This window comes from Manihot esculenta, chromosome 11 (assembly GCF_001659605.2).
Source record: "Manihot esculenta cultivar AM560-2 chromosome 11, M.esculenta_v8, whole genome shotgun sequence".
In the NCBI taxonomy this organism is placed as follows: Eukaryota; Viridiplantae; Streptophyta; class Magnoliopsida; order Malpighiales; family Euphorbiaceae; genus Manihot; species Manihot esculenta.
Genome location: NC_035171.2, coordinates 24981780 through 25001907, shown reverse-complemented (window position 1 = coordinate 25001907; position 20128 = coordinate 24981780). Strand labels below are relative to the sequence as shown.

General features: G+C 40.4%; 1 protein-coding gene across 1 annotated transcript; it reads right to left on the bottom strand.

Annotated features, from left to right (window-relative positions):
- Nucleotides 1–277: 277 nt before the first annotated feature.
- LOC110626854 (ATP-dependent Clp protease proteolytic subunit 2, mitochondrial) lies at nt 278–4979 on the bottom strand. The gene is made up of 2 exons (XM_021772986.2): nt 4447–4979; nt 278–867 (listed from the first exon to the last, which is right to left on the bottom strand). The coding sequence occupies exons 1-2, from the start codon at nt 4898–4900 to the stop codon at nt 449–451; spliced, it is 873 nt and encodes a 290-aa protein (XP_021628678.1). The 5' UTR covers nt 4901–4979; the 3' UTR covers nt 278–448.
- Nucleotides 4980–20128: the final 15149 nt, after the last annotated feature.

The following is a 20128-nucleotide window of genomic DNA, read 5'->3' as shown; positions in this document are numbered from 1 at the left end:
TAAGCTCCATTGGGACATTTGAGTGACTGGTCATGCTATTTAGGTCGAAGAACGCTAAAGCCACATAGCAAAAAGTTGTAAATGCAATATTTCTTGATATGTAGGATACTTCAAAGCACATTCGAGGAAAATGGAGGGCAGAAGAAGAAACTTTTAGAGAATTAAGAAGAAATGAAGGGAAAAAAAAAAAAAAAAGGAGAAGAAAGAGAGCATTTGAAAGAAAAAGAACTAATATGAACTTTTCAAATGATTCCACATTGGCCAGGAAAGATGACTCGCACCATAAATAAGCCCTATTAAATATTAATTAAGGAAATAATAAAATTCCCACAGCATAATATGTCTGCAAATCAAAAAAATCCGGATATTTAATACGATAGAATGATCAAGAAATTTTAATACAAGATTCAAAAACAGGAAAACTTTCCCACTAGGATCTCAGCCTCTACTATTTTGAACCCTTTTCTTTACCTTCATCACCAACGGCATCAGTTACGAGCGCCATTGGTCGTTGATCAATCACATCATCAATAATTCCAAATTCCTTTGCCTCTTCTGGGGTCATAAAATAATCTCTATCCATATTCTTCTGAATTACATCTATTGATTGTCCTGTATGCTTTGAGTATAATTGATTGAGTGAATCCCAAACTCGAACTATCTGCTTGGTGTGAATGGTCATGTCCTTAGCCTGCCCACTATACCCACCTGATGGCTGGTGAATCATAATAGTTGCATTAGGAAGTGCCTTCCTCTCGCCCTTCGCACCCGCAGCCAAAAGGAGAGAAGCCATGGATGCAGCTTGACCTAAACAGATGGTATTGATTGGAGACCTTATATACTGCATAGTATCATAAATAGCAAGGCCTGCATAAACCGCCGGAAAAAACCCAACAAATTAACAATATGGTCAAGCTAATAACACAAAGAATACCTCAGAAAATTATCTAAATCAGAAACTTAATGTGCCTAAAATGGACCAGTTGAGCTAAAACAAAGTACACTCAATGGATTGACTAGGCACAATAACATATTCCACCACTTGAGAAGCTAAATATATCGTGTCAAGAACTATTATGACAAAGCACACAAGGGCATTTGTAATTGTCAGGTGGCATTTCAGGAGTTCATCACCATCAAGTTACAATTCCCAAACAAGAAAAACAGAAAGATTATTAAGATTTCCATCTGAAAGCATATTAAATAAGATTTTTATCAGATGCACAAGACTAGACTTAAGTTGCAATCAAGCTTTAACAAAAATTTTAAAATAAAAATGAGAGAAAAATGGTAATAGGCATAAATGTTAAAATCACTAGCAAACTCCAAACCAAATGATTGCATTTCATCACACATTGAACGAAATTTTGAAGAAGAATTATTCACCGGAACATTATGTTCCACCCTGCAATGCCACTTGAAACAGAGAAATAGGGAGAGGAAAGGAGAGGATAGATTGGATTGAGAAAATAAACAGAAAGGGAAGGAGGTTTAGAGAGAAAATAGAAAAGAGATAATTTCTTGTATTTGATTGTTGAATGAATCTTCCTTGACACAAGCTACCCTATTTATATGTATTCTTGTAAAGAAATAACTATTCCTGCCACTATCTAACTAATTCCCTACTAACTTCTATACTCTTCTTTTATTACAATTTCAGCCCCAAAGTCCCTTATTCATTTGTAACATCCTTCATTCTCCTTATCATAACATTCCCCACTTCTTGAAATCATTCTATGTCCTCAAGAATGAAGAGAGAGAAAAACGATCAGCACAAATTACTATTAGGAACTGTAATGAAATTCACATTATACTGAAACTGGACTTCCTTTCTTCATATTTGCCTTTCTCTCTTTGCCTTCCCTATCTTTCCAAACATATCTTCTTTCAGAATTACACATGCAGCTCCTGTCAAGATTACTTTCTGCTTCTTCCTTCTTAATATCTCCCATTTATCCACCATGGAGATTAGGAATTCACAAGAATAGAACAAAACATCATGGTCTTCAAAATATTGTCACTTACTTGCAACATTCCCTGTTTCTTCAATCGCTTTAGCTTTTTCTTCATGAGAACCCTTCTCATAAATCTCAACAATGGAAGCATCCCAGTCCCAATTAACTTGTACCAATCCAAATTTTTTTTATGGCACCACCAGCACTTTTTCTAAAATTTCAATATAGCCAAGATCAAGAATAATACCATGGGCTCCTGGATTTGAAGGTTGCACTATGTTGTTGAAGTTTTCCATTTCACCATCAAAAGCAAGGAACTTACTAGCCCCCAATTATTGTTCTAAGCCATCAGTTTTACCCTCTTGAATTGGTAAGCGCTTCACCTCCATTGCTCCAAAAAGTCCCAGTTTTATGGACTTTGTGGTGCGCAACTAAATCAATAGTAACCCCGGAGCAATCATGTTCCTTGTCCTCATCTGCAAACCCTTCACCATACACTTTGCTGGAGGCTTCATCTTTCTTTTTTGAAGAACATTTCCAAGAGTTTCAATAGCAAAACATTCAACTTTGGGAACGAGTAGTTCAAAAACTTCAGATTCAACTAATATTTTCCTCATTTCAGACTCTAGTTGCCCATCATCACCATCTTCATCATTCTCCTCCTAATAGACGTCACTTATATTGGACATATCAACAAAAAAACTCCTGCTCATCAACAGAATTTGCCTCCTGCTTAATCGCAGTGTTAACATTCTCCTCTCCATCACCAATAATGTCAACATCATCCTCATCTCGATCACCAACAATGTCAACATCTTCCTCTTCTCCATCACCAACAATATCATCATCTTCCTCTTCTCTATCACTAATAATATCAAACTCCTTTTCTTCATCATCAAACAGCTGAGTTTCACCCTTAACACCAGATTGCCTTGTCTCTCTTTTTTGAGCCGACAATTCCCTTTCGTAGCCATTATTCCAAGGATCCTCAGATTCTTGGTCTTGGATCTGGACATTCAATTCTGATTCAGACCCTTGGAGTTCTATTTTCACTTAATCGACTTCTCAAAATTTTCCATTTTCTTTTCCCATCTTTCAAAACTTCCAAGCATACCCAGAAGAATCTCTTCTAATTCCATGTTCTGCTGTTGGTACTTTCCCAAAAAGCAAAGAAATTGAAGGAGGAAAATAGAGGATAAAGAGTCTCAAGAGAGAGAAAGAACAGAAGAAAGAAAAGATTCAATAAGATCAAGAATAGAGAAGAATTTCAAGAAAGAAAGCAGGAAGTGGAGGACGAAAGAGGGGTTTCCAAAATTGAAGAAAGAAACCCTAACTTCAGAATTCTTGGGAAAGAAGAAATTAGAAAAGGAGGAAGGAAATATGGATTACCAGAAGAAAGAAAGAAGAGCAGAAACAGGGTTCTGCTAAGAAGAAGAAGAAACAGAGCAATAACAGTAGGAAAGATATGGAAGAATTTTCTGTTTAAGGAAGAAAATTCTGGAAAAGAAAGAAGGAAGGAATAGAGGAATAAGGAGAAGAATTCTCAGGGAAAGAAGAAGAAAGGTTCTGTCAAGAAGAAAGAAGAAAGAAAGGGAAAGAAAGAAATTTGAGGAGGAAGAAAGAAAATTGGAGGAAAGAAGGCAAAATAGAAGAAGAAAGAGAGCAGGAGAAACCTGTAACTTGGAGGACTGCTACTGATCTGCTCCTGATTGCAACTCCCATATATTTAACTGGAAGCAAAGCCCATCCTCGACAAAGCTCTGATACCAATTGTTACATGTCCAGCCTGCAATGCCATTTTAAACAGAGAAATAGGGAGAGGAAAGGAGGGGAATAGATTGGATTGAGAAAAGATGGGAGGAGGTTTAGAGAGAAAATAGAGAAGAAGAGATATTTCTTGTATTTGATTCTTGAATGAATCTTCCTTGATACAAGCTACCCTATTTTTATGTATTCTTGTAAAGAAATAACTATTCCTGCCACCATCTAACTAATTCCCTGCTAACTTCTATACTCTTCTTTTATTACAATTTCAGCCCCATAGTCCCTTATTCATTTGCAGCATCCTTCGTTCTCCTTGTCATAACACATTATTTCTACAAATTATATATTCTACCCATTCTCCAGCCCCTCTATTTTTTCCATCTTTTCTTACTCTTGATAAACTTTCGACAATGTATCTCTATTGCTAATAGTTGGGCAACGACAAGATTATCAAACTTTTAAATTTCTATTTCTTGAGCACTAGAAAGCAGACAAAGAACAACTGCATCGAAAGAATTAACTTAATTCAATTCATTCACAATACTTACCTACTGCTTATCTTGATCCAAGAAATGAGAAATGCTAAATGATAAGACACACTCACAAACATAACTATAGGATAATTCACGCAGAATAATGTGATCAACTAGAAAATTTCACTATACCCATAAAAAATAAACAAAATAAATAAAAAGAAAACAAAATCAGGGGTTTATGGTTACTGGACCTGCAGTGACTTGGCCGCCGGGGGAATTGAGGTACATGTGGATAGGCTTGGAAGGATTCTCAGACTCGAGGAAGAGAAGCTGAGCAACCACGACATGAGCGGTGTCATCGTTGATTGGACCATTGATGCAAACAATTCGCTCTTTTAGAAGCCTTGAGAAGATATCGTAAGCTCTCTCTCCGCGAGACGAGTGCTCTATCACCATTGGAATCAGACTGTAAACACGAGTGCTCCTCATCGACGGGCTCGACGAAACGGGAATTTTGCTCCTAATGGCGGTGGTGCCAAAGAGTTTGGCAGTAGAGATGAGACCCCTCATGGAGGCGCAGGTGGCGGTGGCGGATTTGGGATAAGACAATCTGAGATTGAGAGACGATGGAGAAGATGGCGAATTTGGAGGGAATTTGGGGATTAAGGGTTTAAGTTCAGCTGTGGGTTGGATCGAGATTGGCATGTGTATTTATTTGTATGAATACGGCTTTTGATCGCACGAAGTTCTGATTGATCTTATAGGATCTCCATTTTTTATGTTCTGCACTTGTGTAGGTATTTACAATATTAGCTCGATTGTTGGCTGTTTTTGTAATTATTAGTGGTTATAATAGTAATTAATCAAATATTATATTAATTAATTTTTATAATTTACTCTTAATTTTTTTAACATTCAATCAAAATACTAAATGCCATTTTTTAAAAATTTAATGTTAGAAAAAATATTTAACTGGGGTACCTAAATTTTTTTTAATAAATATATTATATATCATGACCTATAATGTACATTCATCATATTGTTATTAACATAAATATTTTTTTTATTGAAAAAAGAATTATATATATTGATGACTGTTGGATTTTGGATTTCTCCCATCTAAAGTAAGACTGGACTGGATTCTAAAATAAAACGTAAGTCCAAAATCTATTAGGATCCTCTAAAACACACTGGTCCAGTGTCATATATTTCGATCTGTGTCTAAAGCAGGTTGGATTGACTATATACAGATGTTCACTGAATGATAGTCTAGGAGTAGGCTCTGTCACCTCGCAACCCTTTCGCCATGTGCACCGGGAGAACTAAATGGCCGTCTGACAGGGAGAGGTACTCTGATAGAAAACAAATGATAAATAACAGGGAGAATAAAAGGAAAATGAATAAAAGGAAAGGTGAAATCTTCCCCAGAGATGGGATGCACAGAAGCATTCAGCAAATTGAAAAGTGGGAGTCAGTTTCAAAATTATCGAGGAAAAGCCAACATCAGCTACAAAAACAGTAGCAAACCTTAAAGCCCAACCCTTTACGGCTAAAGGGAACCACATAGACAATAAGGAGCCACTCCATCCATCATTGGACCTTCAGAATTACGGACAATGATATCTGCAGCTGCCTCACTCATGCTTTGTTAGAAAGAAGCATCAACATTTATCTTCACTTCATCATCCATAGGAGGACGCCAAACACGGATAGGGGGCTCAACATGATGGTAGGAGTGATGAGAGTTACTAATCACCTCTTTAAATTCAGCTACTGCCTTTTGAGCAATAACGATAGTTTGTGAGGGGAGGGAGCACAATTTCTACGAAATAGATTCTTATTAATAGCAATTGAATTGGAACATACCTTCTCTAAAAAAGATTTTATCTTCAGGGGTGCAGTAATGTTCCAGATGTGCTTCCATACTTGAGAAGGCATAATCCTTGAAGAGGAAGGGCCCCCATCAGTTTGTTCATTCCTATGTTTCAGCTGATAGTAAAGAGATTTAACATTAGGGACCCCTGACTTAGAGAAGTGTCAAATAAACTTAGGCTGCAAACGGAACATGCTCAAAGGAATCTTTAATATCTCATTACATTCAAGAGGAGAAAAAACAGCTTGCAGAATGTTTCTATCCCATTGTTGAGTGGATTCATTAATGAGGTCAATGATATATATATAATAGGACAATAAGAGGGTCATTGAGAGACTATTTTGAACCTTGGTAGATTAGGAACCCAAGGATCCTCCCAAACATTGGTAAAGGAAGGGCATGAAACTTGCCATCTTAAGCCATTAATTAACTCATCTCGCTTGACAAGCAAACTGCTCCATCCCCAAGGTGCACGATATCCCTTCTTTGCATAAAAAAAATTGAATGAGGAAAATATACTGCTGTAAGACTATGAAGTTATTTTCATTTAATTAAAAATAAAAAATACATAATTTAAATTATTACTAATATTTATTCATAATAAATATTTTAAATTTATTAATAAATTGTTATTATAAATTGATGCTGCCGAAAGTAGAGTTATGTTGCGATTGGTTAAACTTATAAGAAAGAAAACGTGAGATGATCGACGCCTACAACAGCCACTCCAATACTCAAGTCAGTAAACTGGTGAATATAGTGAATGTAAAACTTAAGAGTAGTTGTGTAGAGAATTGCATACTTTTATTTTTGTAATCGACTGTTTTTATACTGTAAGAGTATGGAGTTAAATATAATATTTTCTGATAATCCGGTGATGACGTGGCCGATTATTTAATAAAAGATCTCGTCGGTTTAATTGGTCGAGAATCTCGTGATTATAGATGTAATGAAAATATATTGGATTGTGCCTATTAACTATAACTTTATATGAAAACTCTACCTCTTCAGGGGAGGCGAGTCTTGGTGAAGAATTGGGTGTAGCGGTGTCCAGGTCTTCTTTCCCTTGGGTGAAACTGCGCATTCGCTTATCAGAACCTTATCACGTGACCCAGTTTTGTGGTGACAGCTCATGGCTTATTTTGAGCTATCATTGTATAGCATCATAGATCCCTCTCACTGATCTTCGATTCTTTATATTCGAATGTGACAGTTATTCTCACAATCTAAGGCACGTGGCCCATTGAGATTAATCTTTTCCTGCTCACGCCGTTTTGCCTACCCAGCTCTTTGATGATAGCTGCCCCATTTCTCGAAACACATTTAAATCCTGCCGTCAAAACCGTCTTATAAGAAACATTTCTTTTTCTCTAAATATCACTTTTACTCACAACTGTAATTTTTACTTCTGAAAATACTTGGTTACTCCTTCTTTCTCATTTATACTCCATTACTTTCACAGTAATTCTTATTTTCTTTTTCCTTCTAGAGTGAATAAGAATATTTCCTCTTCTTCTCTTATTCCCAGTGAAGATTCCACCTCAAGCTTCTTCTCTAACGGTCCCATTCGTGCTCCAACTCCTATCATTCTACTAAGAGCGGCTCATAAAAGCGAAAGCAGTTTAATTAGTGACATTCCTTCCATCATATCATTGTGTAGCATCACAAATATAAATTAATATATTTATATTATAAAGTATTACTTTTTATCTTTATCATAATGAAAAGTAAGTATTCGATTATGTTTTATATTTAAAAATAATATATCAATACATATATCAGAAATTTTTAAGTTTTGTAAAAATATTTATTTTCACGTATGAAAATTAATTTTCAAAAATCTCATGCTTTAGTAATTTAAAAAATAAAGTTTTTTTAAATGAAAAAAATATTTAAATAGCGATAGTAAAAATATTATTATTTAATTCTAAAATAATTTATTAAATTAGTAAATTAAATTTTAAAACAATTTAACTTTATAATTTTATTGAATCAGAAAGTATTATAATTTATCCAATGAATCAAACTAGAAAAGGTTTAAATAAAAATTAATTTAATAATAATAATAATAACAATAATATAATAATAATTATTATTATTATTATTTAGAAAATCAAATAAATTTTAAAATAAATTCAATAAAAATACATTAACAGTGCATAGGATAAATATTTCATTTTAGCTCCTTACAAACATAATGTGTTTATATGTAGAAACTTATAAATTTAATTTTATATAAATATACATTTAAGAATTTTTTATATTAAATATTGTACTAAAATTTTTATACTTATGATGAATCATATATGAAGTTTGATATAGATATTTAATTTAAAAAGTATTAGATGTATGGGCTGAGTAAATAGACTAATTAACCCGTTAACATATTAAATTAGTAATACAGCCGGAAAATAGAGTTGCACTGTGATTGGCTAAATCTGCAAGAAAAGAAAGCGAGGTGGTTGGTGCCTACGGTAGCCACTCCGACGCTCAAGTCAGTAAACTGGAGAATAGGGCGCGTGTAAGAAATTGCTTAGAACTTAAGCATAGTTATATAAGAAATGTGTACATTTGTCTCTGTGATCGTTGGCTTTTATATTATAAGAGAATGGAGCTAAATATAACATTTTCTAGTAATTCAGCGATGATATGGGCGGCTATTTGATAGGGGATCTCAACGGTTTAATTTGTTGATGATCCCGTGATTACGGATATAATGGGAGTTTACTGGATTGTGTCTACTAACGGTAACTTTATGTGAAGACTCGACCTCTTTAGGGAAGGGCGAGTTTTGATAAAGAATCAAGTGTCGTGGTATCTGGGTCTTCTTTCCCTTAAATGGGACCGCATATCCATTTTTCAAACCTTTTGCCACGCGGCCCTATTTTATAATGACAACTCATGGCTTAATTTGGGCGATTCTTATGTAACATCAGAGATCCCCTCGCTGGTCTTTGATTCTTCAAATTCGAATGGAATAATTGTTCTCACGATCTAAGGCATGTGGTCCATTGAAATTGGTCTTTTTCTGCTTACGCCGTTTAACCTACCTAGCTCTTCAATGATGGTTGCCCCATTTCTTAAGTCGTATTTAAAGCCTACTATCAAAACCATCTTATAAAAGCCCTTCTTTTTCTCCAAATATCACTTTTGCTCACAACTGTAATATTTGCTTTTGGAAAAACTCGGTTGCTCCTTCTTTCTTGTTTATACTTTCTTATTTTCATGGTAATTTCTATTTTCTATTTCCTTTTAAGATATATAGGAATATTTTCTCTTCTCTTACTACTAGTGAAAGTTTCGCCTCAAACTCCTCCTCCAACGGCTCTATCCGTGCTTCAGCTCCTATCATTTCGCTGAGAACAACTTATGAAAGTGAAGGCAGTCTGATCAATGACATTCCTTCCATCCTAACGAAGCAAGATGTAGGTCACCTTCACAACAAGTGCCAGATTTCTCGGGAAACCTTCCACGTCTTTGCCCCCTCCTCGGGCTTTCGCACAGATGACCAGACCCTTGTGGAGGATACCATCATAGTTTATGAAGAGCAGTTGAAGGCGGGTCTTTAGTTCCCCATAGATCCATTTTTCGTTGAGATCCTCCGGTTTTACAAACTTTTGGTCCCCCATTTGCATCTCAATAGTTGGAGAATCCTGATTGGCTTCTGGTTTGTTTGTTCTAATAACAACATTGAGTGGAGCGTGACCCGTAGAAGGTCTTTTGATGTTAGCAGAAGGGGGACAGATAGAGGAGGAAGTTCTTCAGATGTGAGGGAGGTTATGGAAGAGGATCAGAGGAGGGATGGGAACCTGGATGTGAGCATGGAGGAAGAAGGGACAGGGGAGTCTCAGGGAGGCGTTCAGGCCTCGGGGTATGGTTTTCCACCCCATTATCCACCCTTCCCACAAGGTTCAGGGTATCCGATGGGAGGTACATCGGATTACTCTAGCTTTAACCCCTACCCTACCTACATGCCTTATCCACCTTTCTATCCACCTTACCCACAGTACCCAGCTTATCCACCCTCACCTTTCTATCCAAACCCGGCAAACCCCACCTCGGGGAATGCTGCACCTCCACCTCCACCACCTACAGAACCAGCAGCCCCAGTTACTCAACCTCCTAGACCTAGCTCAGTCGATGGGAGCAAGGTAAAGATGACAGATTACCTCAAGCTAGATGCTCCCAAATACAAGTCAGGGGATGACCCCTTTGAGTATCTGAGAGTGGTGAAGACAATAACTGATGAGCTAGGGCAAGTGACAGCAGGGCCATTCAGATGGCAGGGTTCACCTTAAAATGCAAGAAGGCACGAGAATGGTTCAAGTGTTATGTGGACCCGAGACTAGACGGTATGACATGGGAGGAATTCGCGAATAAGTTTGCGGGATGGGCTTTTCCAGACAGTTCCAGAGAACTGAAGATGATTGAGTTTGAGCAACTGAGGCAGTCAGAGCACATGGGTGTAGAGGAGTTCACGGATAAATTTTTGGAGCTATTGCCTTTTTCAGGGCAAGCTCTAGATACAGATACGAAGAAAGCCAAGAGGTATGTTATGAAGCTGCATTCCAGGTACTCCTCACTGATTCAGTCAGCTGAGAGAGAAAGTTTCCACACTGTGGTGGATATGGCTCAAAGAATGAAAGCAAGTGCTATAGTTGAGGGGTCAGTGAAGCAGTCAGTGACCCAGTCTTCAGGGGTTAAGACCCCAGGCAGAGAAGGACCAGGTTTCTCTTCTCAGAGCTCAGGTAAGAAGAGGTGGGATAACACCACCAGGAAGCCGAAGAAGAATAAGTTTTGGAACAAGTTGAAATCCGGTCTGGGATTTGGCGGTGGCTCGAGCTCAGGCTCAGATGGTATAGAATGCCAGAGATGTGGAAGACCGCACAGGGGAGTGTGTCGAGCTGGGACTAATACATGTTTCAGATGTGGACAGGAGGGACACATAGCTCGGGAGTGTCCTAGAGCGCCTTTTATGGGCCAGCCCCAGCAGACAGCTTCTGGTAGTGTGGCACAGCCAGCAGTTCCAGCCACAACTCCGGGCAGTGGCAGAGGTAGAGGGAGAGGGGCAGCCTCTTCTTCTGGTTCCCGAGGTGAAGGTCCATCAGCTCCAGCCAGGATCTTCACCATGACTCAGCAGGAGGCTAACACATCCAACACCGTGGTGTCAGGTAATCTCGTCATTGGGTGTTCTGATGTGTATGCATTAATGGACCCGGGTGCATCTCATTCATTTATTGCTCCGAGAGCCGTTGAGAGGTTGGGTCTGATAGTCTCTGGGTTAGAGTGTCCCCTATGGGTCAGTGGACCCAAGTGTGACCCGTCAGTGGCAGTGTCAGTCTGCCAGTACAGTCCAGTTTTTGTTGAGGGAAGATGCCTCTCCGCCGACCTTGTGGTTCTAGATTTGACAGACTTTGACGTCATTCTAGGGATGGATTGGCTATCTACCCATGGTGCTACCTTGGACTGCAGGGACAAGGTAGTCAGGTTCAGAGATCAGAACGGGTCAGAGGTCGTCTTCAGAGGAGACATGAGGGGCACACCTAGAGGTCTAATATCAGCTCTTCAGGCTCGTAGGTTGCTTAGGAAGGGATGTCAGGGGTACTTAGCTCATGTGAGAGAGCTAGACAGTCAGGTCAGGGAGCTGGCCTCGGTGCCAGTTGTCAGAGAGTTTCAGGATGTTTTTCCGGATGAGCTTCCAGGTTTACCACCTGCTAGGGAGATAGAGTTCGAGATAGAGTTGGTGCCTGGAACTAGACCGATCTCTATCCCTCCCTACAGGATGGCCCCAGCCGAGTTAAAGGAATTAAAAGAACAATTGCAGGAACTGGTAGAAAAGGGCTTCATCCGACAGAGTACCTCACCTTTGGGTGCTCCGGTCTTGTTTGTGAGGAAGAAGGATGGATCCCTTAGACTTTGTATCGACTACAGGCAGTTGAACAAAGTCACTACCAAGAATAGGTACCATTTGCCAAGGATCGATGATCTATTCGACCAGCTAGCAGGAGCAGGTTGTTTCTCCAAAATAGATCTGAGATCGGGGTACCATCAGCTAAGGATAAGGGATGAAGACGTGCCGAAGACAGCTTTCAGGACTAGATATGGGCATTTTGAGTTCCTTGTGATGCCGTTCGGGTTAACTAACGCCCCTGCAGCATTCATGGATCTCATGAACAGAGTATTTAGCCAATACCTGGATCACTTCGTTATTGTCTTCATAGATGATATCTTAGTGTATTCCAGGAATGCAGAGGAGCATGCCCATCATCTGCGGTTGGTCTTGCAGACCTTGAGGGAACATGGCTTGTATGCCAAGTTCTCTAAATGTGAATTCTGGCTGAGGAGCATTTCGTTCTTGGGGCATGTAGTGTCAGAGAATGGTATAGAGGTAGACCCCAAGAAGACAGAAACTGTGGCTAACTGGCCTAGACCCACTTCAGTGACAGAGATCAGGAGTTTCTTGGGTTTGGCAGGTTACTACAGGAGGTTCGTTCAGGACTTCTCGAAGATAGCAGCTCCTCTGACCAGACTAAACAGGAAGAATCAGAAATTTCTGTGGACCGACCAGTGCGAAGAGAGTTTTGAAGAGCTTAAGAAGAGGTTGACTTCAGCACCAGTTTTAGCTCTGCCATCTAGTGATAAGGACTTTACAGTCTTTTGTGATGCGTCCCGTGTGGGACTGGGTTGTGTGCTGATGCAGAATGAGAGGGTGATTGCTTATGCTTCTAGGCAGCTGAAGAAGCACGAGTTGAATTACCCCACACATGACCTGGAGATGGCAGCAGTAATCTTTGCACTCAAGATGTGGAGGCACTACCTCTATGGGGTAAAATGTGAGATCTTCACAGATCATAAGAGCCTGCAGTACATCCTGAGTCAAAGAGATTTGAATTTGAGACAGAGGAGGTGGGTGGAGCTGCTGAGTGACTATGATTGTAAGATTCAGTATCATCTGGGTAAGGCGAATGTCGTGGCAGACGCCCTAAGCCGGAAGTCACTAGGCAGTCTATCTCATATATCGGCAGAGAGGAGGCCAGTGGTGAAGGAGTTCTACAAGCTTATTGAGGAAGGTCTACAGATGGAGTTGTCTGGTACAGGTGCCTTGGTGGCCCAGATGAGAGTGACACCCGTGTTTCTGGAGCAGGTGGCTCAGAAACAGCATGAGGACCCGGAGTTAGTAAAGATTGCCAGGACTGTTTAGTCAGGCAATGATAGTGAGTTCAGATTCGACAGCAAGGGGATCCTCCGCTATGGGAGCAGACTATGTGTACCAGATGACATAGGGCTGAAAGGAGACATTATGAGAGAGGCTCATAATGCAAGATACAGCATTCACCCCGGAGCCACCAAGATGTATCAAGATCTAAAGAAGGTTTATTGGTGGCCAGCTATGAAGAAAGAAGTTGCACAGTTCGTGTCAGCCTGCGAAGTGTGTCAGAGGGTGAAGCTGGAACATCAGAAGCCAGCTGGAATGCTTAACCCGCTACCTATTCCGGAATGGAAATGGGAGAATATAGCTATGGACTTCGTAGTGGGGTTACCGGCGGCGTCCAGCAGAGTGGACTCCATATGGGTGATTGTGGACAGACTCACCAAATCTGCTCACTTCATTCCTGTCAGGAGTGGCTACTCTGTGGACAAGTTGGCGCAGGTATATGTGGATGAGATCGTCAGGCTGCATGGGGTTCCTGTTTCAATAGTGTCTGATAGAGGGCCCCAGTTCACCTCCAGGTTTTGGCGGAGTCTACAGAATGCCATGGGTACTAGGTTGGATTTCAGTACTGCCTTCCACCCCCAGACTGATGGACAGTCAGAAAGGACCATCCAGACTATCGAGGATATGCTTAGAATGTGTGTGCTGGACTTTGGCGGTTCTTGGAGGCAGCATCTACCTTTAGTGGAGTTTGCCTATAATAACAGCCATCATGCTAGCATCGGGATGGCTCCATATGAAGCTTTATATGGGAGGAAGTGCAGGTCACCTATTTGCTGGGAGGAAGTTGGAGAAAAGGCCTTGGTAGGGCCTGAGCTAGTAGAGATCACCAGCAAGGTGGTACCCATAATCAGAGAGAGAATCAAGACTGCTGCCAACAGACAGAAGAGCTATGCAGACGTCCGCAGGAGACAGTTAGAGTTTCAGGAAGGGGATCTGGTATTGCTCAAGGTGTCTCCTATGAAAGGAGTGGTTCGCTTCGGGAAGAAAGGTAAACTAGCCCCACAATACATTGGACCCTTTGAAATCTTGCAAAAGATTGGGAATGTGTCGTACAAGCTGGATTTACCTGCTTCAATGGAAAGAATCCATCCGGTTTTCCATGTTTCAATGTTGAGGAAGTTTGTGTCAGATCCGAGCAAGGTTCTTAGTGAGCCTGATGTGGAGGTCCAAGAGGATCTCACCTATGTTGAACAGCCAGTACGGATCATAGACACCCAGATCAGAAAGTTAAGAAACAAGGAAATCCCGATGGTGAAAGTCCTGTGGAACCACCACAACTTGGAAGAATGCACTTGGGAGACACGGGAGTCCATGCTCCAGCAATACCCTCATCTCTTTTAAGGTTAAATCTCTTTGTGTTTATGTGCTATGTATGTATGTTATGTTTATGCCTTGCTATGTGTGCTAGTTGAGGTACATTCGGGGACGAATGTTCTTAAGGGGGGGAGAATGTAATACCCGGCTAGACTCCGGTATCGGAATTCCTACCGTCCGGTGGAATCTCGGATGTCGGAAGCCTCTAGTAGGGTAGGAACATGTTTTCATAAAATGTTTTAAGGTATTTCATGGTTTTAAGTATGAAAATTAAATGAGTTTTTGCATGAAAAGTCTTTGGAGGAAAACCCAGGTTCGGCCGCCGAAGGTCAAGTTCGGCCGCCGAACATGCATGCGTTTTGGAGGCACGTTAGGCCCCCGAAAGCATGAGTGAGGGCAGTCCAGGTTCGGCCGCCGAAACCCAAGTTCGGCCGCCGAACATGGCATGCATGCGGAGGCACTTTCGGCCCCCGAACGTGGCCTGGCCAGCCACCTATAAAAGGGTCCCTTAGGTCCGCACGGGCGAGGTTTTTCTCCCCCGTTGTCGGCCAAGGTGAGTCTCCGCCACCCCTCCCTCGATCTTGAGTGTTTTCCTTAGATCTTCCATGATTTTCACGGGTTTTAACTTCTGTTTTGAAGATCAGTGAGTAAAGAGCAAGTTTTGGGTACTTGGAGGTTCAATGAGCTCAATCTCTCCATCTCCAAGCTAGGATCGCCTTTCCTCTCGTTTCTTCAAGAGGTAAGCTCGGATCCACCCTTGTTATGTGTTTTAAACAAGCATTAAGTTGTTTTATGGGTAGAGATGCATGTTTAGGCTTGTTGATGAGTTTATGGGTTTTGAAGTTTTGATGAACAATGTATGTTGATTTTTGTGTGTTTGAAGTGTTGTAGTTGGGGTATATGCTAGTTTGAGACCCCTAGGTGTGATGTATGATGTGTATGCATGTTTTAGAACAAGTTTATGCATGATTTGAGGTTTTGGGAGGCAAGAGGTTCATTTGAACCAAGTTTCTGCCCATTTGGGAGAAACCAGGTTCGGCAGCCGAAGGAACTTTCGGCCGCCGAACCCCCTTGTGGAGGCAGCATTCGGCTGCCGAAGCTTGCCCCCGAAAGGAGACTTTCGTCTCTGTCTGGGAGTTTCGGCCGCCGAAGGTGCCGCCGAACCTGCCCGACTTTCGGCTCTGGAGGGACTTTCGGCCGCCGAACCTGCCGTCGAAAGTGCCCTGTCCAGCCATTTCTTGCATGTTTTCCTATGATTATTCCATGATGTTTTAGGGGGTTTTTGGGGAGTATATTAGAGTTATGTTTATGTATGTTTGGTCCCTCATTGGAGTCCACCTGTATAGGTTCGGACCCGAGGAACCGAGGACCCCAGCAGTGAGCCAGCTGCTACAGAGTTTGTCAGAGCTAGCCAGAGGTGAGTGGAATAAACTTTAAGTTTTAAAATAAATGAAATATGAATTTTTTGAGCATGATCCATGCATCATGAATACCATGAGATATAGTAGGTTGTTTGCATTAGTAGTAACAAATATGTTGCATTGCATTTATGATGTTGATGTGGATTGGTCATTGGATGATCCTTTAGTCCTCATATGATATGATGATGTTATGGCATGATATGGTATGGAAGTCCAGGTTGTACCCATTCTACGTCCCTGGCACGATGTAAGAGGAAGTCCAGGTTGTACCCATTCTACGTCCCTGGCACAGTTGGACTGTATGATATGTTATGTTATGTTAAGAGAAAGACCGGTTGTACCCATTCTACGTCCCGGCACAGTTGGACTATGTAGAGGACTATTGGTGACAATACCATCCGAGATGTGATTTGTTGTGATGTGTTGCATTACATAATGGCATGAGATTTTAATTATTGTTTTCTATTATTCTGCTCACTGGGCTTTGTAGCTCACCCCTCTCCCCTAACCCCAGATGTGCAGGTACAGGGTAGACCAGGAGGTTAGCCAGAGTTTGAAGTATGTTTATGTAATAGTTAGATTGTGGACATGACAATTGTACTATGATGTAATGTAAGAGATTACAGTATGTTATGTAATGAGGTATATTGAGGTTATAGATGTGCTTGACCCTATGAGTATTTTATCCCTTTTGATACATGATCTATAGAAATGTTTTATAATGTTCATGAAAGCCAACTCATCTCATGTTGTATCGCCCGTTGGGGCATTGATGAGATCCCACAGAGGGATCATGATTATGATCATGACTATGTACATGTATGTTCAGGTTGAGTTGGATGTTTAAAGGAAAAGTTTTAAATTTTTATGCATGTTGTTGATCATGTATGGGATTATACAGGTTTACAGGTTATATGTCAGGCTTGCTACGGGTCCCGGTGGCCTTAAGCCGATCTGGATCCTAGCGCCGGTAGCGGTCCGATTTTCGGGTCGTTACAGGAATGCTGTTTTGTCTTGGCAGAGTCATCCCCAGGTGAGCCAGACTTGGGGTCCTCAGCCGCCTAGCCTTTCTAGCCTTAGAGAGAGCACTTCTCTGGTTAGAGATCAGGGTATTTTTCTTTCTTTCTTCTTTTGGATTTCAAAATGCCTTACTTTTTAATTTACAAATATATGGCCAAAGTCCTCCTCTTATTCCTTTGGGTATCTTTAAATAGCCTGTACTAGCTTTAGTCTACAACTTTCGAAGCATCATCTGATTCATCTTCTTCAAACTCGGCCTTCCCTTTGGACCGCCTCTTAATTACCTTTGTCCGAATCCTAAGGGTGTCAACGGAGGCTTCCTCCCTCACGGCTCCCATTGAGTCTTGTACTGTTTGAGAGTAGCCTACAACTTTTGGATGTATTGGATAATTTGCTCGTTATTCAGATTGTTGAGATCTGCTTCATTGACCATTGAGGTCCTGTTTTATCCACTGAGATTTGATGAGCTGTCTCATCAGCAAGACAGACAGCAACGGCTATCCCACGAGAGAGCCATTGCCCCACACACTCTCCCCTTTCCCTCTCCCACCCTCATCTATAAATTAATTTTCTCCCCTCATTAATTTGTTGCCTCTATTTTTTAACTCTAATTCTCTCCCACTTTTAACTCTTATTGTCTCCCATTTTCAACTCCCATTCTCTAAAATTCTCATTCAACCATTTATAAATTGAAGCCAATCTCCTAATTTCTCATTCAACCATTTATAAATTGAAGCCAATCTCCTAATTTTTCAATTTGAAGTGGTGTTTATCATCAATATAAATACATTTTTTTTATATAAATCTTCACCTTTGTTAAATTGATATTAATGAAAAACATTAATAGAAATAAATATTTGTATTTTGTAGTATTTAGCTATTTAATTGGACGAGATAATTTATCAATATACACATTAAGTTGCAATTGTCTTTTATATAAATAAATTATTAAAATTTAATTACAAATTTATGGCATAATATTATATTAATTGCAATAAAATAGTAAATATGCATGTTATTTACAAATTGTAATTTATATGCAAATTAATAAATTTTTGTATTGAAAATATATGTTAAATTAATTTTGAGAATAGAAATGTATTTAGAATAATAAAATTTTAAAATATGTCTTGAATTGAATTAATTATTGTATATCTTGAAAATTCGGTCGGTACTGGCTAATTGATAGGGGATTCCGTAATTATAGGTGCAATAATTATCTGCTGGATTGTACATGGTAATGGTAACTTTATGTGAAGACTCGACCTATTCAGAAGAGGATGAGTCTTGATGAAGAACAGGATGCTACGATGTCCATGTTTTCTTTTCTATGGGTGGGACCATGTATCGGCTTATCAGACCTTTGCCAAGTGGCCCTATTTTGTGTTGACAACTCATGACTTACTTTGGACGATTGTTGTGTAGCACCAGAGGTCTCCTTGCTGGTCTTCGATTCTTTAGATTTGAAGGTTGACAATTATCTTCACGATCTTTGGCACTTGACATATCTAAATTGGCTTTCTACACTCACATCGCTCTGCCTGCCCCTAATCATAAATGACGATTGTCTTGTTCTTCGAGCCGCATTCAAAAGCTGTCATCGAAACCATCCTATAAAAACTCTACTTCTCTTCCAGATAACACTTTTGCTCATGACTGACTTTTGTGCTTTAGAAAATATTCGACCATGCACTTTTTCATTCACACACTTAAGGTAATTCCTATTCACTTTCAGTTTCATAGCAATGAATACGAACACTTCTTCTTCTGCTTATGGTGGAAGTTCAACCTCCAGCACCTCGTCTGACAGCCCCATTTTTGCTTCTGCTCCCATTACGCTGCTGAGGGCAGTCCATGACCAAGAAAACGTCCTGGTAAACAATATTCCTTCTATGCCGACTGAGAAGGATGTAGACCGTCTTTACGACCAATATCACACCTCTCGAAAAATCTTTCATGTCTTTGCTCCATCTTCGAGCATTTGCGTGGATGACTGAATCCCTATGGAAGATACCATCATGGTTTATGAGGAGCAACTGAAAGCAGGTCTTCAATTTCTGATGGATCCATTCTTCATTGAATTCCTTCATTTCCATAAGTCGATAGTCGCCCATCTGCACTCCAACAGTTAGAGAATCTTAGCGGCTTTCTACTTCATCTGCTTCAACAATAGAATTAAGCTACGTGTTGCTCTATTCTCCCAGTTGTACCAGCTAGGAACCCAAAAGAACAAAAAGTTATGGTACTTCAGCGGGAGAAAACATTAAACCCTTTTCGACCGAATTCCCTCATCCATCAAACGTTGGAAAAATAAGTTTTTCATCCTATGTCACCGAGTATCCGAGGGTTTTGGGCGGCCCCAGTGACTGGAAAATATATGTGGAGCTTTGAAAGAATAGGGTCCAGCCACGGTGGGATGAGGAGGAGTCCTTAGACTTCCTCCAAAGAATGGCCTCAACATAGAGGATCGATATCACCGTCGCGGTGAGGAACACCCTTTTGTCCTGGCAAAGCCATACTCAGGCTAACCAGGATCAGGCTTCTCACCCGCACAGCTTTCCAACCAGCTGGGAAAGTACGTCACATGCTAGTGTGCAGGGTATTTTTCTATCTAACCTCTTTGCTTTTAAAATTGCCTTACTTACTCATCTTGTGTTTTATGCAGATATGGTCGGGTCATGAAACAAGTTTATCAAGGCAACATGCATTGTTTGTAAGGGCAAAGCAGTTGCTGGAATGACCGGTCCACCTCCTAAACGGGCTCGTCATACCGAGGAGATTATCATGCTTTCTCCTCCTCCACCCCCTACTATAACAGAAGAATCAACCCCTACTCAGCCCGAGTCTTCTATAAGGGGTGACTTTACAATAGTCTTTATCTCTGTTAAGTCATCAATTGAGAATGTTGGTGTCGAATCCTAGTGGCCTTGTAGCATCCAGTACCTAGCGTTGGTGCTGACTTAGACGACCTCTCTTCTTAAGGAACCCCGCTTGTCTGTCCTTATAGCCAAGAATGCATTGAGGCCTAGGGACTGTCATCACCTAAATGCGGTTGAGACTAAAGACCTCTTCAACAACATCATGCACTC